General features: G+C 41.8%; 1 protein-coding gene across 1 annotated transcript in view; it reads right to left on the reverse strand.

Annotated features, from left to right (window-relative positions):
• The window catches only part of LOC126335384 (cAMP-dependent protein kinase catalytic subunit 3-like), a 271,739-nt gene extending 261,939 nt beyond the window's left edge, over window positions 1-9,800 (reverse strand). The window contains exon 1 of the mRNA XM_049998606.1: window positions 9,514-9,800. Coding sequence (XP_049854563.1) covers window positions 9,514-9,667 — 154 coding nt within the window. The 5' untranslated portion in view covers window positions 9,668-9,800. The remainder of the gene's footprint in view (window positions 1-9,513) is intronic.
• Between the last annotated feature and the right edge of the window lie 10,314 nt (window positions 9,801-20,114).

The following is a 20,114-nucleotide window of genomic DNA, read 5'->3' on the forward strand; positions in this document are numbered from 1 at the left end:
GCGAATGATACGGGCGCGCACTAAGATTCCAGAGAAGGAAGAGAGTGAAACGTTTATGCGCAGGATACAGTCTCGGAGGCTGAGAGCGATACGTGTCCTCTTGGTGCTTGGCTACACAGAAAGGAAAGAAGTTAGTTTAACGTCTCATCGACACTGACATGGAGCGTAACTCAGTCAGGCAAGGAGAGGGGAGATAAACGGCAGTGGCCTAGTCGGAAGAGGTAAAGTGGCATACATCTGCAACCAATTAGCAAACTACAGAAAATCAAAATCGGAATTGCCCTAGTAGGACTGGCCAGTCTGATGGCAATCGCAAACGCGTTAAGATGTGTTATTGTCGTCGTCGTCGATGTCGTCTTCAGTCCAGAGACTATACTACTCTGTCCTGTGCAAGCTTCTTCATCTCCCAGTACCTACTGCAACCTACATCCTTCTGAATCTGCTTAGTGTATTCATCTCTTGGTCTCCCTTCCGATTTTTACCCTCCACGCTGCCCTCCAATACTAAATTGGTTATCCCTTGATGCCTCAGAACATGTCCTACCAACCGATCCCTTCTTCTAGTCACGTTGTGCCACAAACTCCTCTTCTCCCTAATTCTATTCAATACCTCTTCACTAGTTATGTGAACTACCTGTCTAATCTCCAGCATTCTTCTGTAGCACCACATCTCGAAAGCTTCTGTTCTCTTCTTGTCCAAACTATTTCTTGTCCATGTTTCCCTTCCATACATGGCTACACTCCATGCAAATAATTTCAGAAACGTCTTCCTGACACTTAAATCTATACTCAATGACAACAAATTTCTCTTCTTCAGAAACGCTTTCCTTGGCATTACCAGTGCATTTTATATCCTCTCTACTTCGGCCATCGTCAGTTATTTTGCTCCCCAAATAGTGAAACTCATTTACTACTCTAAGTGCCTCATTTCCTAATCTAATTCCCTCAGCATCACCCGATTTAATTCGACTACATTCCAGTATCCTCGTTTTACTTTTCGTTAAGCTGTATAAATACAAAATACCTAAAATAAAAAGCGACCAGGAAGGAAAACTGCGTTAGCCAGTGACAATGATGGTAGACTCGTAGAATGATTACACGCCATTAACAGACCAAACGGGATTCTTGCCGAGTAAGTGTGACACATGATTGCTGTCAGAGAAAGATGTTTGCCATCGGCACCTGAGCGACACAGCTACAAAGACAAACGAGTTAACTGCAAAACTGACAAGCAAATGTGACAAAGCACTTTTTGCACGTAAGCTCAACTGTTAGTATGGCAATTTTACTGAAGCATTCGGACTGTTCCAGTAGTTTGATATTTCATCCATATTGCTTCATTTACTCTCGTATAAGCATATCAAACTTGATTTAGCGGAGACTGTGTATCCTCGACGTGCAGGCTTGTACAAACAAACGCCAGTGGTAAGGCAGTCTTCGTAACGGCTCTGCAACATAAAGCAAATCTATAGCAAATTGCTGGAAAAATTGGTTCTATTATACCACAGTTACCCGTGTTTCCAGAGCGTTAAATCCAAAGCCCATCACACTAAGGCAAAAACGGGTTTCGCATTCGCTATACATATACCAAAATACAAAACAGCTGGTCCTTTGACAACCGAACATGTCGTTAAAAAGATATATTCGCTGAAAACTGTTCGCAGAATGAAAAAAAAATATATATATATATATGTCCGATGAGATAAAGTATGTAAGATAACACACACAAGTTACAGGTGAGTGGAGGTGCACATTATGCAGTCTTTACTCTCTCCAGCAGTTGGGAAATCAAAATATTGTTCTAACACTACAGTTTCTATAGTGATTAGTTCCTGATTTTTGATAGGTGTTGCGAATAATTGGAGCTTCGCATATTGTCCCCTATTCTTCTAAACGTAAGTGTACAATTCGTGTGGATATTTCTTAAGTTCAGAGTAATTTACTATGAGAATATGTGTTCAGTTCAGTTAATATTTTTATCCCACATAGAAAGTTTCCTCTTTTCTAAAATCACCACGCCTAAGCCGGCTAAAATGAGCCAGTCCTTGTCGCCTGAGCTCCACATACATCAAGAACAAACTGATGCATGCACCGTGCGGAGGCGAAGGAGTTTTCAACACACTCGTACAAAACGACTTATCAGGCATGCTTGTCAGGCGTCCAGGTACATGTGTAGCATCGTAAGGTAAAACCGCAGAGCATTAGAGAGGTAAATCAGGTTCGGATAGAACGAAGCTGGAGAAGGATCCTGACACCTGACTGAAAGATTTAACAAATGTGAGAAAAATATGTATCTGGGTGGCAGGAAGAAATGTTGAAGTCAGTTCTCCAGAATTTTTCTGTGGCTCAGTCTTACTTGGTTTGTTAGAAAATGTTGTTTCAAGTAGACTTAACGATGACTAGCTAAGTGTTGTATAAAATTTCTAATGATTACATCACTCATTGCCGGCCGGAGTGGCCGAGCGGTTCTAGGTGCCACAGCCTGGAACCACGCGACCGCTACGCTCGCAGATTCGAATCCTGCCTCGGGCATGGATGTGTGTGATGTCCTTAGGTTAGTTAGGTTTAAGTAGTTCTAAGTTCTAGGGGACTGATGACCTCAGAAGTTAAGTCCCATAGTGCTGAGAGGCATTTGAACCATTACATCACTCTTTTTCTCGATAAACACAAAATTTCTGGCGGCACTGGCGGCAAAGGATTGCATCAAAAGCCATCTAAATGAAAACCAATAACAAAAAAAACATCCTTATACGGATTCCTCGCCCGCAACGTTGCTGAACTTTACACGATTGACACAAAATTTCGACAATCTAAAGAACCTGCCAAAACTGAGGACTAGGTACGACTAAAAAACACTGTGTTAGCTTCTTGTCATTTCTAACCTTTATGACAAGAAACAGTTTGATGAGAAAATTGTACTCTCGATTGCGACATCTTAGAACCCTTATCGCGGCAGGACTTAAATCCAATCGTAGCCTTTCACGGGCAATGCTAACCAAATTGTTCCACCAGAGTACACGCTCTGGTCCAAACCTTCAACTCTACCTACCGTACAATAACTTCCTTGAAGTCACATCGCAGGCCTGAAGCCAAAATCTTCCTAGTCCCTTGCCGTCCTGAGATGGCTTCCGGTGGGTTTGTTAAGGATGGACGTCAACCAGAAGCAAATTTTAAACCTTTAAGCATTCGAGACGGTCAAGTGTTACGATTCGATTCCCGATCCAATGAAGATATTTAAAGCAAGGCATCTCTTATTCCTCCAAGAATAGAGGAATTCCGCCTTAAGAGCATCCACCACTACCGCCGCCGTCATCAGCAATTTTACATCTGCTGCTACGTAATACACTCACCTGAACTTTTTCATGCATTACGGTTTCAAGCTATCATGTTCAAGTTGTACCTGCATCTTTCCTAATGACGTAATCCACCCTGCATTACGTCTCGTCTTTTCCTGTTTCTTAGAATACAACAAAGAACCTACTTAGTTCACGTTGTACCCATTCACCTGGCTACATGTTCCGCTCCCATCCATATAACCACCACCACCAAACTTTGTATTCGCCCGCATCTCGTGGGCGTGCGGTAGCGTTCTCGCTTCCCGCGCCCGGGTTCGATTCCCCGCGAGGCCAGGGATTTTCTCTGCCTCGTGATGGCTGGGTGTTGTGTGTTGTCGTTAGGTTAGTTAGGTTTAAGTAGTTCCAAGTCTAAGGGCTGATGACCATAGATGTTAAGTCCCATAGTGCTCAGAGCCATTTGAACCATTTTGAACCTTGTATTCTGCTATGTTCTCTGATGCGTATCATACACAAGCTAGCTTTAGAAGTTCCTGAAAATTTGTAAGATTCTCTATGAAGTGGCAGCGCTAGGAAAAGACCTATTCATACCACTACAATTATTAATTTTACTGCTTTAAATCGCACATCATAATTGTCGTTTCCTACTTCCCTGATTTGTTTATATCACTATGCGGTATCTATCCCCCTGCAGACGTATCATAAGCAAGGCAGTGCCTCACGTTCTAGCTCAGACGTGCAAATCTGGACCGATTGACCACCGTATCACCCTCTGCCAATGACGTCATTTGGACGTGGTGTATAGTTGCAAAGGCTCATCACGCTGTTCTCCCAGCCATTGTTGGTGTTCTAGGCCCTTCCGCTGCTACTTCATATCCAAGTAGCTTCTCAACTGGCCACATCCATTTGAGTGCACCCCGTTCCAGTCTATCCACCAAGGAAAAAGTCTTGGCAGTACCAGAAAACGAACCCGGATCCTCTGCATAGCAGCCAGACATTCTCACTTCTGAGTTACGGAGGCAGGCCAATTGAATCAATGACAAACTTTTTTTTCCATTCCACGCAAACACCGAAAACGAAAAATGAGCGGATAACTGTGATAAATAAGACACATACGGTTGAAATGGCCAACTTCACGATGACTCACAACTAATTCCTTATTTTAAAATACGCCTGTCTTGTCAGCGGTTGAAACAGTTTCGTGCTTTACATGTAACACGAAAACTGAGGTTTCCATTCAACCTATTGAGAAAGTTTTCGGTAATTTTCAAAAATTATTGCCTATAGAAGTCGCGCGGGATCCGAACGATACATATCGAACATGCGACTCTGGTGGCGGGCGTTATGTTCAATTATTTGTGATCGTCATTTGCATGTTTTCCGTCGTTCCCTTAGCTGCTCTAAGTTACATACCAGAGCAAATTTATGGCAAAAAGGGAATTCTTCCCGTAGCGTACACATCACATGGCCTTTCACGTGACGACAACACCGACGACGAGTAAGGTAAGTCATCTCCTTTGCAATTACGAGTATTTTTGTAACGGTCTTCTTTTGTCATTGCTGCAGTGACCACCGTTAACATACAACGCCCGCCACCAGAGTCGCGTCACCGATTTAGGATCGCACATTCGATATGTATCGTTTGGACCCCGCGACTTCAAGAGGCGATCATTTTTGGAAATTACCACTTTTTCATCGTGACTAATAGTGAGCAAAGTATCGAACTGTGAAATGCATCCTGGTAGGCTTAGGAGGCATCCAGTCACCTGAATGATCTTGTCCACTGCCACAACTTACGTCAGTAAAAGTTTTCGGCTGCTGCAGACTGGTTATTCTTCAGACATTAATACGAAAGAAGATTTTGGGCATTACGAAGAGGTCAGTTAGTTCCGCTAATAATATAACAGATCTTCGCCTAACTCATTCGGAAGGAGCGTGGATCGTACCCTCGTACGACTCTCTCGTTATCGATGGTGTTCCAAAGTAGCTTATAGTGTATGCGAACCTCATTTCTTGGAAATGCTATCTGGAAACTTCGTGCTGTAACCTTGTGAATAATTGCCAGCTTATTCTCTGTCTATGACCTCGTTGTCGATGGACAGTATTAAATTTCTTCCTCCTCTCTTTCCTACAGTTAACGCTTTTTCCCCCAATGGTTTCCAACTTGCTGGTACGTCGCTTAATTTTTAATTGCTACTGGTAATATCTCATCAATCATGCGTTCTTCTCTACAGCGTCCCCATGTTTTATATGCATTATACATAGGCCTCAACGTCATACATACCTCCAGCCTCTAACGTATGAATATTGAAAAACAGACTGCATTTTAGGGTAAATATCGTATCTACTCATTTTCTTGTTAACTGAGTATGGTCTCCATCATTTGCTTCCTCGACTGCGAATTTCGTGGCTGAACTGCACTCTCAATATATTTGCTACGAATCTCGAATGTGAAATAATTTAATTCAACTAAAATACAATTCTCCAAATGCTTGGTCTTGATTTTGCGAGTAATGGAGGAAATTGAATTGTTAATGCAAAAAGGACACTTCTGTTTGTACATCACAAAGCAGCAGCATCCTACTCATGGACTGCCTACCCAATTAAGCAAATGTTAAACTTTTTAGCCCCGCTGACTAAACAAACTAGAAGGAACATAAAACTTATTGACTACAATAAAAAATGTTACGTAATACAATATTTAAAACGCGCGAAATGTCTACGGTTCCGAGTTTCGAGCATAATAAAGAAAAACTAGAAAGTTTTCATGTTGTGTAATATGAATTTACCTCTTTCTGTAGCTCGGTAAATTAACGGCGTAATAGAAGCAAACAGCTCAACTCGGTACACGAACTATATGCAACACGGAATCTACACCGATAACGGTCGCATCTGCGACCGCAGTGTCAACCGAAGAACTACAACGATATACCACAGCAGTCCTGATTGTAGTATCTTTGGAGGTATAAATTGCCAGGTCCGAATTTATTTACTTTGCTGATCGTAACTTGTTAATTAATAAAACAGTGGATGATAAGCACAGTCGCTGATACGGTAATGTCATCTTTCATCTCACATATCCTTGTACTACTTTAGTTAATAGGATCAACTTCAACTAAAATGTAACGGGAACCTACCAAAATATTGAGTCTTAATTTCGAATCCTACTATATTAAGTCTTGTAGAATTAAAATGCTGAAATCGATTTCTCGGGAAAGGTGTACGACGTCACTTACCGATATCAAGGAGGTAATAAAGGAAAAGTCATCTAAAATAATTTATCTTTAGTTCAGTGCATCAAGCTCGAATTATCGTGCTAACTCACACTTGATCTGAACTGCCAGACTCAGGTTGACAGGTATGCAATTTCCTATCCAGATGCTAGTCCAGTACATCATTAACTACATTCGGAATACAGTGGGCTGAATGTAATGCCTACATTTGGATATTATGCACTGGCAGCGCCGACGGGTCGCGTCGCATGTGACTGGGAACTCCAAAACTGAACACGCGTTTTGTTCAAGATGATTTACAACAGTTATTTCTGTATATATTCAGTATAGCAACGGCAATGTCCCACTGTTAACAACTTGTTACAGATACCCAATGCTAGAATAAACCAAAATTCTTTTGTTTCCATGGCCAAGACACGATCTTCTGCAATAACACGAGCAGCAAATCGCATTGGCCTTGCCATTTATTCTCGAAGAAACATACGAATAATAATCTGTAGCGGATATGAGACTCTTACTACATGTTTCTTTTTCGTGGGTTTTTAATGGTTTAGGAGAATGGGTCAACCTGCTGCCAAACACTTTTGTTCGCTTCTTCACCAGACATTAGTCGCTGCTTGGATTTTCAGCAGTTTAGTCAGCCATTAGTGTTGAACTAGTCAAAATTATTGAAGCATATATTTTATTAGATTTTTCTAGATGTTGCATCCTGTTGCATAAAGTGATTCAAAAATCGATATTACTTGCATGATTCCCTAATCTCAACTGCAAAACAAGTACATGTTTTACCATGGATACTAAAAACACTTTTGTATATTTTCATTATAAACTCAATATTATTATTTTTAGTTAGGCCACGAGGGAGTAACTATTGTTTACGCTTCTAACTTAATATTCTTTGCCTGCTAGTGGGACATGTGGTGTACCTGCTTGCTAGTACGACTAGAAATACGATTTTTATAACATATACATGTGACAAGGTTTCAATAATTCTTGAACATCCTTTTTATACTGTAGCTCGTGTTTCTAGTGATTTGATTTAACTTACCTATGTTACGTACATGTAACGTGCCTGCCACAACATACATGAGCAGCTAGGGAAAGGTGCAAATCATATAAACATTAGTGCCACAGCTCCCATAGTGAATAGTTTAAACACACTGGCAATGGCACAGCACTGGTGACGGAAATTATGGTGTAGGAAAAAAGTATGTTTTGGGTAATAATGGCTCAGTTCCCAGTAACATCGATTAAAAATGGGGAAGCTGGAAACTACTACAATTACTGAACACGATTGCAAGAGTTATTTGATATAGAGGGCGGAAGAAGCAGGCAGAATAAATTATACTTAACACACTTATTTTTAATAAATATTGTGATTACGGATGTACACATTTATTTACAATGTAATTTTGTATTTAGATAGTTGCGTAGATAGTATCCGTAACTCATTTCAAGTAATGTCTTGATGGTTCTTTCAAGAAAAGCTCTCATATTTCTCCAGCTGGGTTATAGCTGCGCCTTTGGTGACACTCCACGGATTGATATTCTTTTGTTTCTCAGTTTATTTACTTGCAAGCTTACAGAACACCGGTAATACACTCTTCGAAAAAACGAAAGATGTCAGTGCTATAAAATAGCTTTTCGCTTTAACAACGTGCGACCTCTGTGAGTCACCTTTCTGACGGAATGACCCCCTTAAATAAATCATCTTGTTGCAAGGGGATATGCAAAGGCAGACCGAGCGCGTATCATTGTTTGGTCGAGCATAACTTATCAAACTTCCGCCGATGACAGCTACGCATTTCCACTTCCGCACGTCGCCGTAGCGCTGCAACACCCGCCAAAAAAACAGACGACAGGAAAGAAATTTGAGAAACGGCGGAAACGCTGACTCCGCCTTCGGTACCTGTCTCCCAGTAGTATTCAAGGCAAGGAGATAGACAAAAATGAATATGTGCCTTAATCAAATACTTCAACACCGCCTATTTTTACATCATACGTTCCTAGTCATCGAGAGGTTGTTGATGCCCGAGCTTCACTTTTTAGGTTATTCCACGTTTACCTATTAAAAGAGACATGGGTCGTTGCCCGCTAATGCCGATGTTATAGTTTCTTCAACGCTACTTTAGCTGCTGGTCAGTGTTGTAGCCAGGTGAATTTGAGAGAAAATATAAAAGTTTAGAAAAACTCTTCTTTATTGAGTAGAATACGAACGTTGTTCTGTAGCCGCTCAGGTGTAAGTTATGTATTACCAGCTACGTAAACAAATACGTCGTGAATTGCGATTATAATTAATTATGATGCTTAAATGCAAATTTACTTTCATGTAAGCTAATGCAAATGAAAACGCATATTGAAAGAGAACAGGTGAAAACTGTTGTCAACTAATTACTAAATCCTGTCTGCGAGACTGAAGTACATACAACTTCATATGAAGACAATATCTCAAAAGGAACATTTCAAACTGATTTGACACATCGGGATAAAGGAGGCAATCACAACACCACAGTCTTCTGTTAATTTTTATCCGGAAAGTTTCCACTCTCGAGAAAAACATTTGCGGTATTAAGCCCACGAACACGCCGTAACAATGCTCTCTGTAACAATAATAATTCCTCAAAAATTATTAATTCTTTATGTAGAAACCACCAACGACGACAAATCCACTTCTATGTCGTTTAATGCCAACAAACAGAACTGACTGCTTAATTTCTGTGCTTAATTCACTACCAGTTTTTGAATTAGGTACGTAAGAGAGAAAAAATAATCATTCTGACGGCATTTCAAATGACAAACCCTGTTATGTTGCGCAACATTTCATTCTGCACAGGGCAATGACACCCTGCGAAAACCAAATAACTCGCAAGGGAAAATGTAAGTACATGACATGACACAATGTAAGTATGAAAATTGTTGCTGAATGATCATAATGTGAGAGATAATGGGTGATCTCGCTGTGATTAGTGTGGCTGCTGTCAAACCTACCTATAGTTTTGATGATGTCAAAGTCCTTAAGACCGCGGTCCTTTTCGCTGTCGGAGTCTCCGGCATCGGCAGAGATGAGAGGCTCCTTTCCGGTGATGCACGCGGTGCCCGACGCCTGCTGCTGGCGCAGACGCGCCACTTTGGACGAGGCCATCAGTGCAGCGGTCCGCGAACTACCATCCCCAACGAACCGACTACAAACCTCACTCGCCGCACACCGGCCAAGCACTGAAAGCCCGCCACCCACCGCTGCCGCAGCTCGCGCGCGCTGCGCCGCCAGCGCGGCCAGTGGCGTTCTCGAAAACTAGCGACGCTCGTTGTTTGTTTACATCTCGGCTGGCACCTTGACCACGGCGAGCTCGGGCAGCCGTGCGCAAAGCAGCGCACTACAGCGCCGGTCTTTGATGTCTCGAGACACAGCAAAAAGTTCTTAAAGCCATCTCATACTCTAAATAATTCAAGAATTCGACTGATTCTCGCTGGTGTTATTTAACTTATAGTCTGATTTAAATTAGTTGGCAACTGAGATTTAAGGTCGAAAGTTGCGGCCTTGTTGCGACAAGTACTATCTGCAAGGAAACGCCGAAGCGTTCCAATCTTCACGGCAATAGAAATCGCTTCAAGGGGGTTGACCAGCGTAAAATTGTTTTTTACCTAATTTTTATGTGTTTAAATTTTACTTAGATAGTCTGTTTGTAATATTCAGTAATATAAAATGTGCCATAAATAATCAAAAAGTGTTAAAACCATTATCTGTTACATGGAGGTGTACAGTTTCGGAGCGCTTAAATTCAACCAGAGTGAAAATGGTTCTGAGCACTATGGGACTCAAATTCTAAGGTCATCAGTCCCCTAGGACTTATAACTACTTAAACCTAACTAACCTACGGACATCACACATATCCATACCCGAGGCAGGATTCGAACCTGCGACCGGAGCGGTCTCGTGGTTCCAGACTGCAGCGCCTAGAACCGCACGGCCACTCCCGCCGGCAACAACCAGAGTGAGGTCATCCACATGAGTGCTTAAAGGAATCTGTTAAACTTTGGTTTATCAACCAGATCTAAAGGCCGTAAATTCAACTAAATACCTAGTAATTACAATTACAACTCATATTCGAAAAAACATAAAGAAAACCTTGTGGAGAAGGCGAACCAAAGACTTCGTTCTATTGGCAGATCTACTAAATAAGGAAACTGCCTACACTACACCTGTTCGTCCTCCTTTGGAGTACTTGTGTGCGTTGTGGGATCCTCCTCAGATAGGATTAAAGGAGTACATCGAGAAAGTTCAGAGATGGGCAGCACGTTTTGTATTGTCGAGATACAGGGGAGAGAGTGTCACGGACATGATACAGGCTTTGTGGTGGACATTATTAAAACAAAGGCGCTTCTCCTTGGGACAGACACAAACTTTCTCCTCTGAATGTGAAAATATTTTGTTGACTCTGACCTACATAGGGAGAAATGATCATCATAATAAAATAAGGAAAAACAGTTAGGTGTTCGTTTTTTTCGCGCGCTGTTAAGAATGGAATAATACAGAATAATTGTGAAGGTGGTTCGATGAACCCTCTACCAGGAACTTCCGTGTGATTTGCAGAGTATCCATGTACAGTCGTGGACAAAACAAGCGAGACCCCTCGCCTTTTCGTTATGCTGATACGCAAAGATTTAAAGTCTACTACACAGCATAACAGCCAAGGCGACGAAATGCTACGAACATACTATGCACAGGCACGAAATTGACAAACTGCCAGGCACGTAAGTCTGGATTGCAAAGAAATCCTGTAGATCTAGTCATGTTGATGTAACAACGAAATTATGTTGTAATTGCGACATCTGACTTACATTTGATTTGAACATCGAAGTTTTTTGCTATTTATTTATTTTTTGTACATTATTTTCAGCCATAGACAAACACCTAGATGCGCTAAATTGATAGTGAAATTAAGTATCATGTATGGACCAATAACAATAAATTCTTAACTACTTGTTATGGTATTGCACTGGACTCGCTAATAACAGTATTTTGTTATTTCGATAAACATCCCGAATGATTGTCCCATAAGCGGTGACATAAAGGTAGAAAATTCATATTTTTCAGTGCAAAAAGCTCTATGCAACAGGAACTGCAGATCATTTTGTTATTTTCTTTGCGAAATTACCGGCTTATTCATGTCTGGGGTAATAATAGAGGGCTGTTTGCCTGGGTTGTCTGCTAGTGTAGTGAAAGGTGTTTGCTACTGCAAGGGAGGTCTGGTTTGTTTTCGGTTCTAATTTCGATGGAGGCAGATAGACTGTCAGTAAAGCAATATTAAGAAATTCTCGTGCCTCCAATAGGTTTTATTGCTATCTTTATTCTGTATCGGCGCCCTGTGGGTGTCAATATGACGCTCTTATAGAATTTCATACTTGTTACTGCCTACTTTTTCCGCTTCTGTCAATAACTGGATTGACACTAAGTGTAGCACTGAATAATTTTTAACCGAATTTAGTTATGAACCTTCACGCATTGCTAAATTCGCGCCCTTTCATGGCAGATTAGCAACGGTAATCCAGTACGACTGGTCTGAACGTTGACACAGACCGTTTCGTGGCCGAATGCGCATAATATTTTGCTAATTTGCAGCGATCTGGGGTACTTTGTCTTACTAAAACCGTTACGTTATCTCGGTAAGCTGAAATACTGGTTTATTAGTACAGTTCATACTATTTAGCGTTTCTTCTTTCACTTATATTTACGTGTTGAGTTTAACATACTAAGCAGCATTAATATAGTTTCACACATGATTGAAAATAGTCTGACAAAGTTCGGATAGTTTTTCAATTTCAAGCCTGTGCATAGTATGTTGGTAGCACTTCGTCGCCTTGCTTGCTATGCTGTGTAGCAGACTTTAAAGCTGTGCGGATCAGCATAACGAAAAGGCGAGGGGTCTCGCTCGTTTTGTCCACCACTGTACATGTAGACGTAGATGTAATACTATAGTAGTTACCGACGGCGTGAGGGCTCTTTTAGTTTCGGGTAGTGTCACAGACAGCATTAGTATCAACGAAAATACTATATTTGAACAAGATTTTTCTTCGTAACATGACTCTTTACGGTTAACGGTCTGGAAGCAAGTTCTTGTGTCGCATCTGCTTAACCTGATATTTCGCTTGTTTTTTATACGAAGTAAAACGTGAAAATTACAAACCAGCGCTTTTATACGGATAGAAAAGTTTAAAAAAAGTAATCCCAGTCGTGCAAAAACGCTCCGATTGCTAAGCAGAAGCCAGTTAATCGACATAATTTCGTCAAAATGAGATTGTTTCGACATCGGCAAGAAAAAGAGTCCAGTTGTACGGTGCTGCGATTACTGATTAAAGATTTGTTTAGTTTCAATATTACAAAACACAAGTGGAAACTTCAACGCATATTTCTTCAAAACAATATTTTTCAGGTAGACAGGAGCTGCAACTCATTAAATATACATACATTGACGTTATACGTTTCTGTAACTAGTGAGTCGGCGTTGTTTCTACTGTAGTACGTAGGATTTTGGAATATATTTTAACTGCGATTTCTGGTAGATGTTTTTGTAACGAGTTGTCGAAAACATTCACTTATTTCGGAGTGCCGTTAAAATATACCTATATATTACCTTAGATAATATCATCAGTTTCAAAGCAGTTTTTGTAATTTTGTTGCAGGTTGAGTATTGAGACATTCAGAACTCCCACCAGCTGCCCTCGCACCCCGCTAAGACCTTTCGTCGATGTCATGCAGTAGCTTCTGGGTGCAAGTTTTTACTTAAGAAAATACGCAATGCAATCTTAAGGGTGTAGAATAAAGGTCTAAAGCCATTTTTGTAAATTGTTTCTCATTTTACTGAATCATGAAAATCGGTTCCATACTTGAGCGCCATCGTGGTCTACCCCGTTAAAAATTCTGACTCCTCGAAAAGGCACGCGAAATCTGAAATTCATGTATCGCATAGACCTCTACTGTGTCTCCAAGCACAGGAAAAGTTTATCCCAAATTTTAATAGGGACAGGAGTGACTTAAAGTTTTTCCAGGTAGGAAACAGCTTTGCAAAGAAGGAAGGAGTTTAACGTCCCGTCGACAGAGCGGATATTAGGGACGGAGCACGAACTCGGACGAGTTCAAAGATGTGGAAGGAAAACCACCGTACCCTTTTCGAAGGAACCCATCCCTGCATTCGCCTGCAGAGATGCAGGCAAATCACGGGAAACGTAACTCTAGATGGCCGGAAGGTAACTTGAACCGTCGTTCTCCCGATACAGCTTATTACTAAAATACGTGACTGGGTAACGGATCTTTCGAAAGATGCGTATCACATTGTGTTTCCTGTGTATAAGCTTTTGTCAATACTTCACTCGTAACAATATCCATTTTATGTGAGTGACAGGCTACTAATCACTTGTGATTCTAATTTTTAATTGGACCCTCCTTTAAACTGAAATTAGTGCACATTGTTAACGTTTCGGTGAACATTAAGACTTAGAAAGTGGATATTCTGTAAATATTTTTGCTATTTTAAAAACTAAATGACTAATTATATATTTTAGTGTTGTGTGGATGTTTATAAATGAACATACGTTTAAATTCTCATAATACCCCTAAAAAATTTTGAATTCTACGAACTGATTAGTCAATCGACCTAATTTCAAAATCCAGCATAGGCGCCAAAGTAGAGCTCACACCCCGACATCGCGTGCCGCCTCTGGCTTCAAGTCTGAACATGGAACGTTTTTGGGAGTGCAGAAGGCAGGAACCCGAAGAGCACAAGCTAAACTTCAGCCACACAAGACACACATGTAGATAAAAAAAATGACAAATGAAGAACAATGTAGAATATTGACCATACTTTTCCATTGTTCCCTGTTACCCAGATTGCATTTCTGGGTCGGCCCTTCATATGAGTCTTTTCTAATCGCAGACAGAACAGTTGTACAAGTTTCCAATTTCAGTAGTTGACAGTTTTTCCCGTTCATGGTCGTGGTTATTTAGTGAGCGTTCTTCCTCGCAAAATGACGTTGTACGTACGATGGTCGTCCACAAAGTACACAACTAGCCATTAAAACTCCTACACACGAAGATGACGAGCTCCAGACGCGAAATTTAACCGACAGGAAGAAGATGCTGTGATATGCAAATGATTAGCTTTTCAGAGGATTCACACAAGGCTGGCACCGGTGGCGACACCTATAACGTGCTGGCATGAGGAAAGTTTCCAATCGATATCTCATACGCAAACAGCAGTTGACCGCTGTTACCTGGTGAAACGTTGTTGTGATGCCTCGTGTAAGGAGGCGAGATGCGTACCATCACGAATCCGACTTTGATAAAGCTCGGATTGTAGCCTATCGCGATGGCGGTTTATCGTATCGCGACACTGCTGCTCCCGTTGGTCGAGATCCAATGACTGTTCGCAGAATATGAAATCGGTGGGTTCAGGAGGGTAATACGGAACGTCGTGCTGGATCCCAACGGCCTCTTATCACTAGCAGTCGAGATGACAGGCATCTTATACGCGTGGCTGTAAGGGATCGTGCAGCCACGTCTCGATCCCTGAGTCAATAGATAGGGACGTTTGCAAGACAACAGCCACCTTCACGAACAGTTCGACGACGTTTGCAGCAGCATGGACTATCAGCTCGGAGACCATGGCTGCGGTTACCCTTGACGCTGCATCACAGGCAGGAGCGCCTGCGATGGTGTACTCAACGAAGAACCTGGGTGCACGAATGGCAAAACGTAATTTTTTTGGATGAATCCCGGTTCTGTTTACTGCATCATCATGGTCGTATCAGTGTTTGGCGACATCGCGGTGAAGGTACATTGGAAGCGTGTATTCGTCATCATCATAATGGCGTATCACCCGGCTTGGTGGTATGGGGTGCCATTGGTTACACGTCTCGGTCGCCTCTTGTTCGCATTGAGGGCACTCTGAACAGTAGACGTTACATTTCAGATGTGTTACGACCCGTGGCTCTACCCTTATTCGATCCCTCCGAAACCTTGCATTTCAGCAGAATAATGCACGACCGCATGTTGTAAGTCCTCTACGGGCCTTTCTGGATATAGAAAATGTTCGAACGCTGCCCTGGCCAGGACATTCTCCAGATCTCTCACCAATTGAAAACGTCTGGTCAATGGTGGCCGAGCAACCGGCTCGTCACAATACGCCAGTCACTACTCTTGATGAACTGTGGTATCGTGTTGAAGCTGCATGGGCAGCTGTACCTGTACACGTCATCCAAGCTCTGTTTGACTCAATGCCCAGTCGTATCAAGGCCGTTATTACAGCCGGAGGTAGTTGTTCTGGGTACTGATTTCTCAGGATCTATGCACCCAAATTCCGTGAAAAGGTAATCACATGTCAGTTCTAATATAATATATTTGTCGAATGAATACCCGTTTATCATCTGCATTTCTTCTTGGTGTAGCACTTTTAATGGCCAGTAGTGTAAGTTCCGTTTCTGTTTCTATCCGCGGCAGCGTTGCGATCGCAATTCCGAGCATTCACGGCAGTTAGTCTGACTCAAGGAGAAGACATGTACGCCATTATCAGATCGCTGCTGCCGTCGTGTGCCTTCTAGTGCTTCCTTATACTGTCAGCCGTAATTGAAAATGCCGCCGCGTGTGAAATCAGATCTGTGATTCATTTTCTAAACGCAAAGAAAGTTAAACCAAAGGAAAGTCATTGGCAAATCTGCGAGGTTAACAGACAAAATTCTATGAGTAGGGTTGTTTGGGGAAGGAGAGCAAGCAGTGATGTCATCGGTCTCATCGGATTAGGGAAGGACGGGGAAGGAAATCGGCAGTGCCTTTTCAGAGGAACCATCTCGGGATTTGCCTGGAGAGATTTAGGGAAATCACGGAAAACCTATATTAGGATGGCCGGACGCGGGATTAAACCGTCGGAACCCGCATGCGAGTCCAGTGTGCTAACCACTGCGCCACCTCGCTCGGTAATGCTATGAGTGATGGGTCAGACTGCTCAGTGAAGGACGTGATCAAGTGCATGATGAAGAACGAAGTGGACGCCCCTCTGTGGTTACTGATGAACTGGTTCCCACAATTGAAGAGAAGATTAAGCATAGCCGTAAGTTTACACTTAGTGCTCTTGCTATGGAAGTTCCGCAAATCTCACGATCATTAATTCATGGAACTGTTACTGAAACACTGACATTTCGAAATGTTTGCTGACGTTGGGTGCCCAATATTCTTACAGAACAACACAAAAAACAACGGATCGGCGGTGCACTTAAGTTTTTGGCAGGCTACAATGAAGAAGGCTATGGTTTTCTTTCTCGGATTGTAAACGGGGGATGAAACTTGGGTATCGTACGACATCCCTGACAGAAAATGGCAAGTTTAAGCAAATCCTGACTCCTCGAAAAGTAATGTGCACCGTTTTTGGGACAGAAAAAGCGTTTTGCTGACTGATTTTTTACCACGAGGCAAAACAATCAATACACATGGTTGCTGCGAGACTATTAAGAAGTTGCGCCGCGCAATACAGAACAAGCGCCGAGGATTACAGTCAAAAGGCGTTGTTTTCTTCCACGATAATGACCGACCGTACACGGCGAATGTGACCAAACAACTCTTACGGGAATTTCACTGGAATGCGTTTGACCATCCTCCGTACAGCCCGGCCCTCGCTCCTAGCGACTTTCATCTCTTCTTACACCTAAAATCTGTCCTTGGTGGTCAACACATTAACGATGATGACGAGCTGAAAGAACATGTTATCACATGGTTGAATACACCTTCTATGAAGAAGGCTTACAAAAGCTTGTGCCACTCTATGACAAGTGTCTACTAAATTTCGGAAGCTATGTAGAAAAGTAGTTTAACAGTTATAGATTTTTACACATTAAATATTTTTTCTGTATCTGTACACGTTTGTTTCATATAACCAAACGGAACTTACTTCGTGGACATACCTCGTACTACTTTCTCTAGGTCATGCCAGACGTGCTCGCTCCGAGTACTCCGTCTACATGCCTCAAGTGGCCCATCGGGACCATCCGACCGCCGTGTCATCCTCATTGAGGATGCAGATAGGAGGGGCGTGTGGTCAGCACACCGCACTCCCGATTGTTATGATGGTATTCTTGACCGAAGCCGTTACTGTTCGGTCGAGTAGCTCCTCAACTGGCATCACGAGGCTGAGTGAAGCCCGAAAAATGGCAACAGCACATGGCGGCCAGGATGGCCACCCATCCAAGTGCCGACCATGCCTGACAGCGCTTAACTTCGGTGATCTCACGGGAACTGGTGTAATCACTGCGGAAAGGCCGGTTCGAGTACTGCCTGAAGAATTAGTTTCTTTACCACAACGGTAAGCAGATGTTATCTCAATAAAATCTAGAGATGTGTGAAATCTGTAGTGTTTTAATCAACTTTCATACACCTTCCATCAATTCATGTACCATGGACAAGCACAAAGTTTCAAGCCCCAGTTGTCGAAATGCAGCACGGTTCCTTCATCCCTGCATCAGCCCATTTGACAACGGTTGCTTCCTCTTGAGATACAATTTAGTATCTCCGTCTCTAATGACCCTGTCGCCGATGGGACCTTAAGCGTTAATCTTCCTAATACTCTTCATTTCCTTAACTTCAGCTTTTCGCCACTTGACGAATAAACTCTCTTTTCCGTTGCCATCCGAAAAGTTTCACGGTTGGCATTCTGGCACAGCCCCGAATCCCACTGCTAACGCGATCCTTGGCGCTCTGACCTTGGGATTCTCCACACGCCGCCAGTCTTCTCGGGGGTAACAAATACCGGGCGATCAAAAAAACACTATAAATTTGAAAACTTAATAAACCACGGCATAATGTTGATAGAGACGTAAAAATTGACGCACATGCTTGGAATGACATGAGAAAAAAAAGGTTCACAAAATGTCCGACAGATGGTGCTGGACACCAGGTAACTGCTACCGTGACGGCTGAGAGGTACGCCGATATGTTACAGAATCGCATCATCCTCAGCCTGGCTGATATACAGCAGCTGGAACGTGCGATGTTTATGCGGGATGGCGCTCCACCCCATATTGCTAGACGCGTGAAAGGTGAAAGATCTCTTGCGCGCGTCGTTTGGTGATGATCGTGTGCTCAGCCGCCACTTTTTTCATGCTTGGTTTCCCAGGTCCACAGACCTCAGTCCGTGCGACTATTGGCTTTGGTGTTACCTGAAGTCGAAAGTGTATGGTGATCGACCGACATCTCTAGGGATGCTGAAATACAACATCCGAAGCCAATGCCTCACCATAACTCTGGACGTGATTTACAGTGCTGTTCACAACTTTATTCCTCGACTACAGCAATTGTTGTGGAATGATGGTGGACATATTGAGCATTTCCTGTAAAGAACATCATCTTTGCTTTGTCTTACTTTGTTATGCTAATTATTGCTATTCTGATGAGATGAAGCGCCATCTGTCAGACGTTTTTTGAACTTTTGTATTTTTTGGTTCTAATAAAACCCCATGTCATTCCAAGCAAGTGTGTCAATTTGTACCTCTCTGTCTACATTATTCCGTGATTTATTCAGTTTTCAAATTTATACTGACTTTTGATCACCCGGCATATGAAACCTTTCGTGTTAGGAGTAGTACCCAAGCTCATCTTAAATTATATTTTTTCGTGCCTGTGGCATTTTCTTTTTTTATTATAATTTTTAATGGTCTTCATCGCAGTATAATGTAATTACTAGATGATAAACTGTTTCGGATGACTAGTAACCATCCTCAGATCTATGAAAATAAACAGAAAAACTGCCTTTCAATTAATGCGAAAACTTAACAATATTTAAAAAACACATTTTTATAAAAGTATAAAAATGGTAAAAGTAGTAAAAAGTTACAATTTCTATACCGTGAATGATACGTAAGTACAGTATTAACCACAAGGTCACCATTACTAAGAGTATCTTTCAAACACTGTAAGACTGACCAAATCATGCGTGTTGGCATGTAAAACCAGTTGGAGGCTGACATCTTCCGTGCTTCCCCGTGGCCACTGTGTTTTACCAGCTGTCACGCTAGGACACACAGTTACAGATCTAGACACAAGTATAAAAACCATACTTGATTTTTAAAATATTACTTCAGTTCCGCCATAAAGAGATGGGCCAGTAATGCATAAACAGCTCTTCATCCAAACTTTACACACATTTAGAAGACGTTTTAAAATAAAATAAACAGGAGACAATAAATGATTAAAAAAACACCTCGGTAGAAAGTATTAATGGTTTTTAAAATTTTTGGGTGATATTATATTATAGTCAAACTATAATCTCTGGTTATCGCTATGAATGGTAACGCAACTCGTACCTATAACTGAAGACTTGAAACAGAAACGATCTGAATGTCAAAATCATGAATGTAAGGAAACTGAATTTTAAGTATACTAACTACTTAATGGTCGTAATTACAATATTAATGACTTTCAATGAAAATTTAAGCATACTATGGATCTAGTTTACATAGTACTTTACTAATATGAGAAACGTACTGGAAGTGGAAATGCAATGAAGCACTGTAAGTGCCATAGTTCAATAGTCGGCAAAAAGACAGTCAAA

This window comes from Schistocerca gregaria, chromosome 2 (assembly GCF_023897955.1).
Source record: "Schistocerca gregaria isolate iqSchGreg1 chromosome 2, iqSchGreg1.2, whole genome shotgun sequence".
Lineage (NCBI taxonomy): Eukaryota > Metazoa > Arthropoda > Insecta > Orthoptera > Acrididae > Schistocerca > Schistocerca gregaria.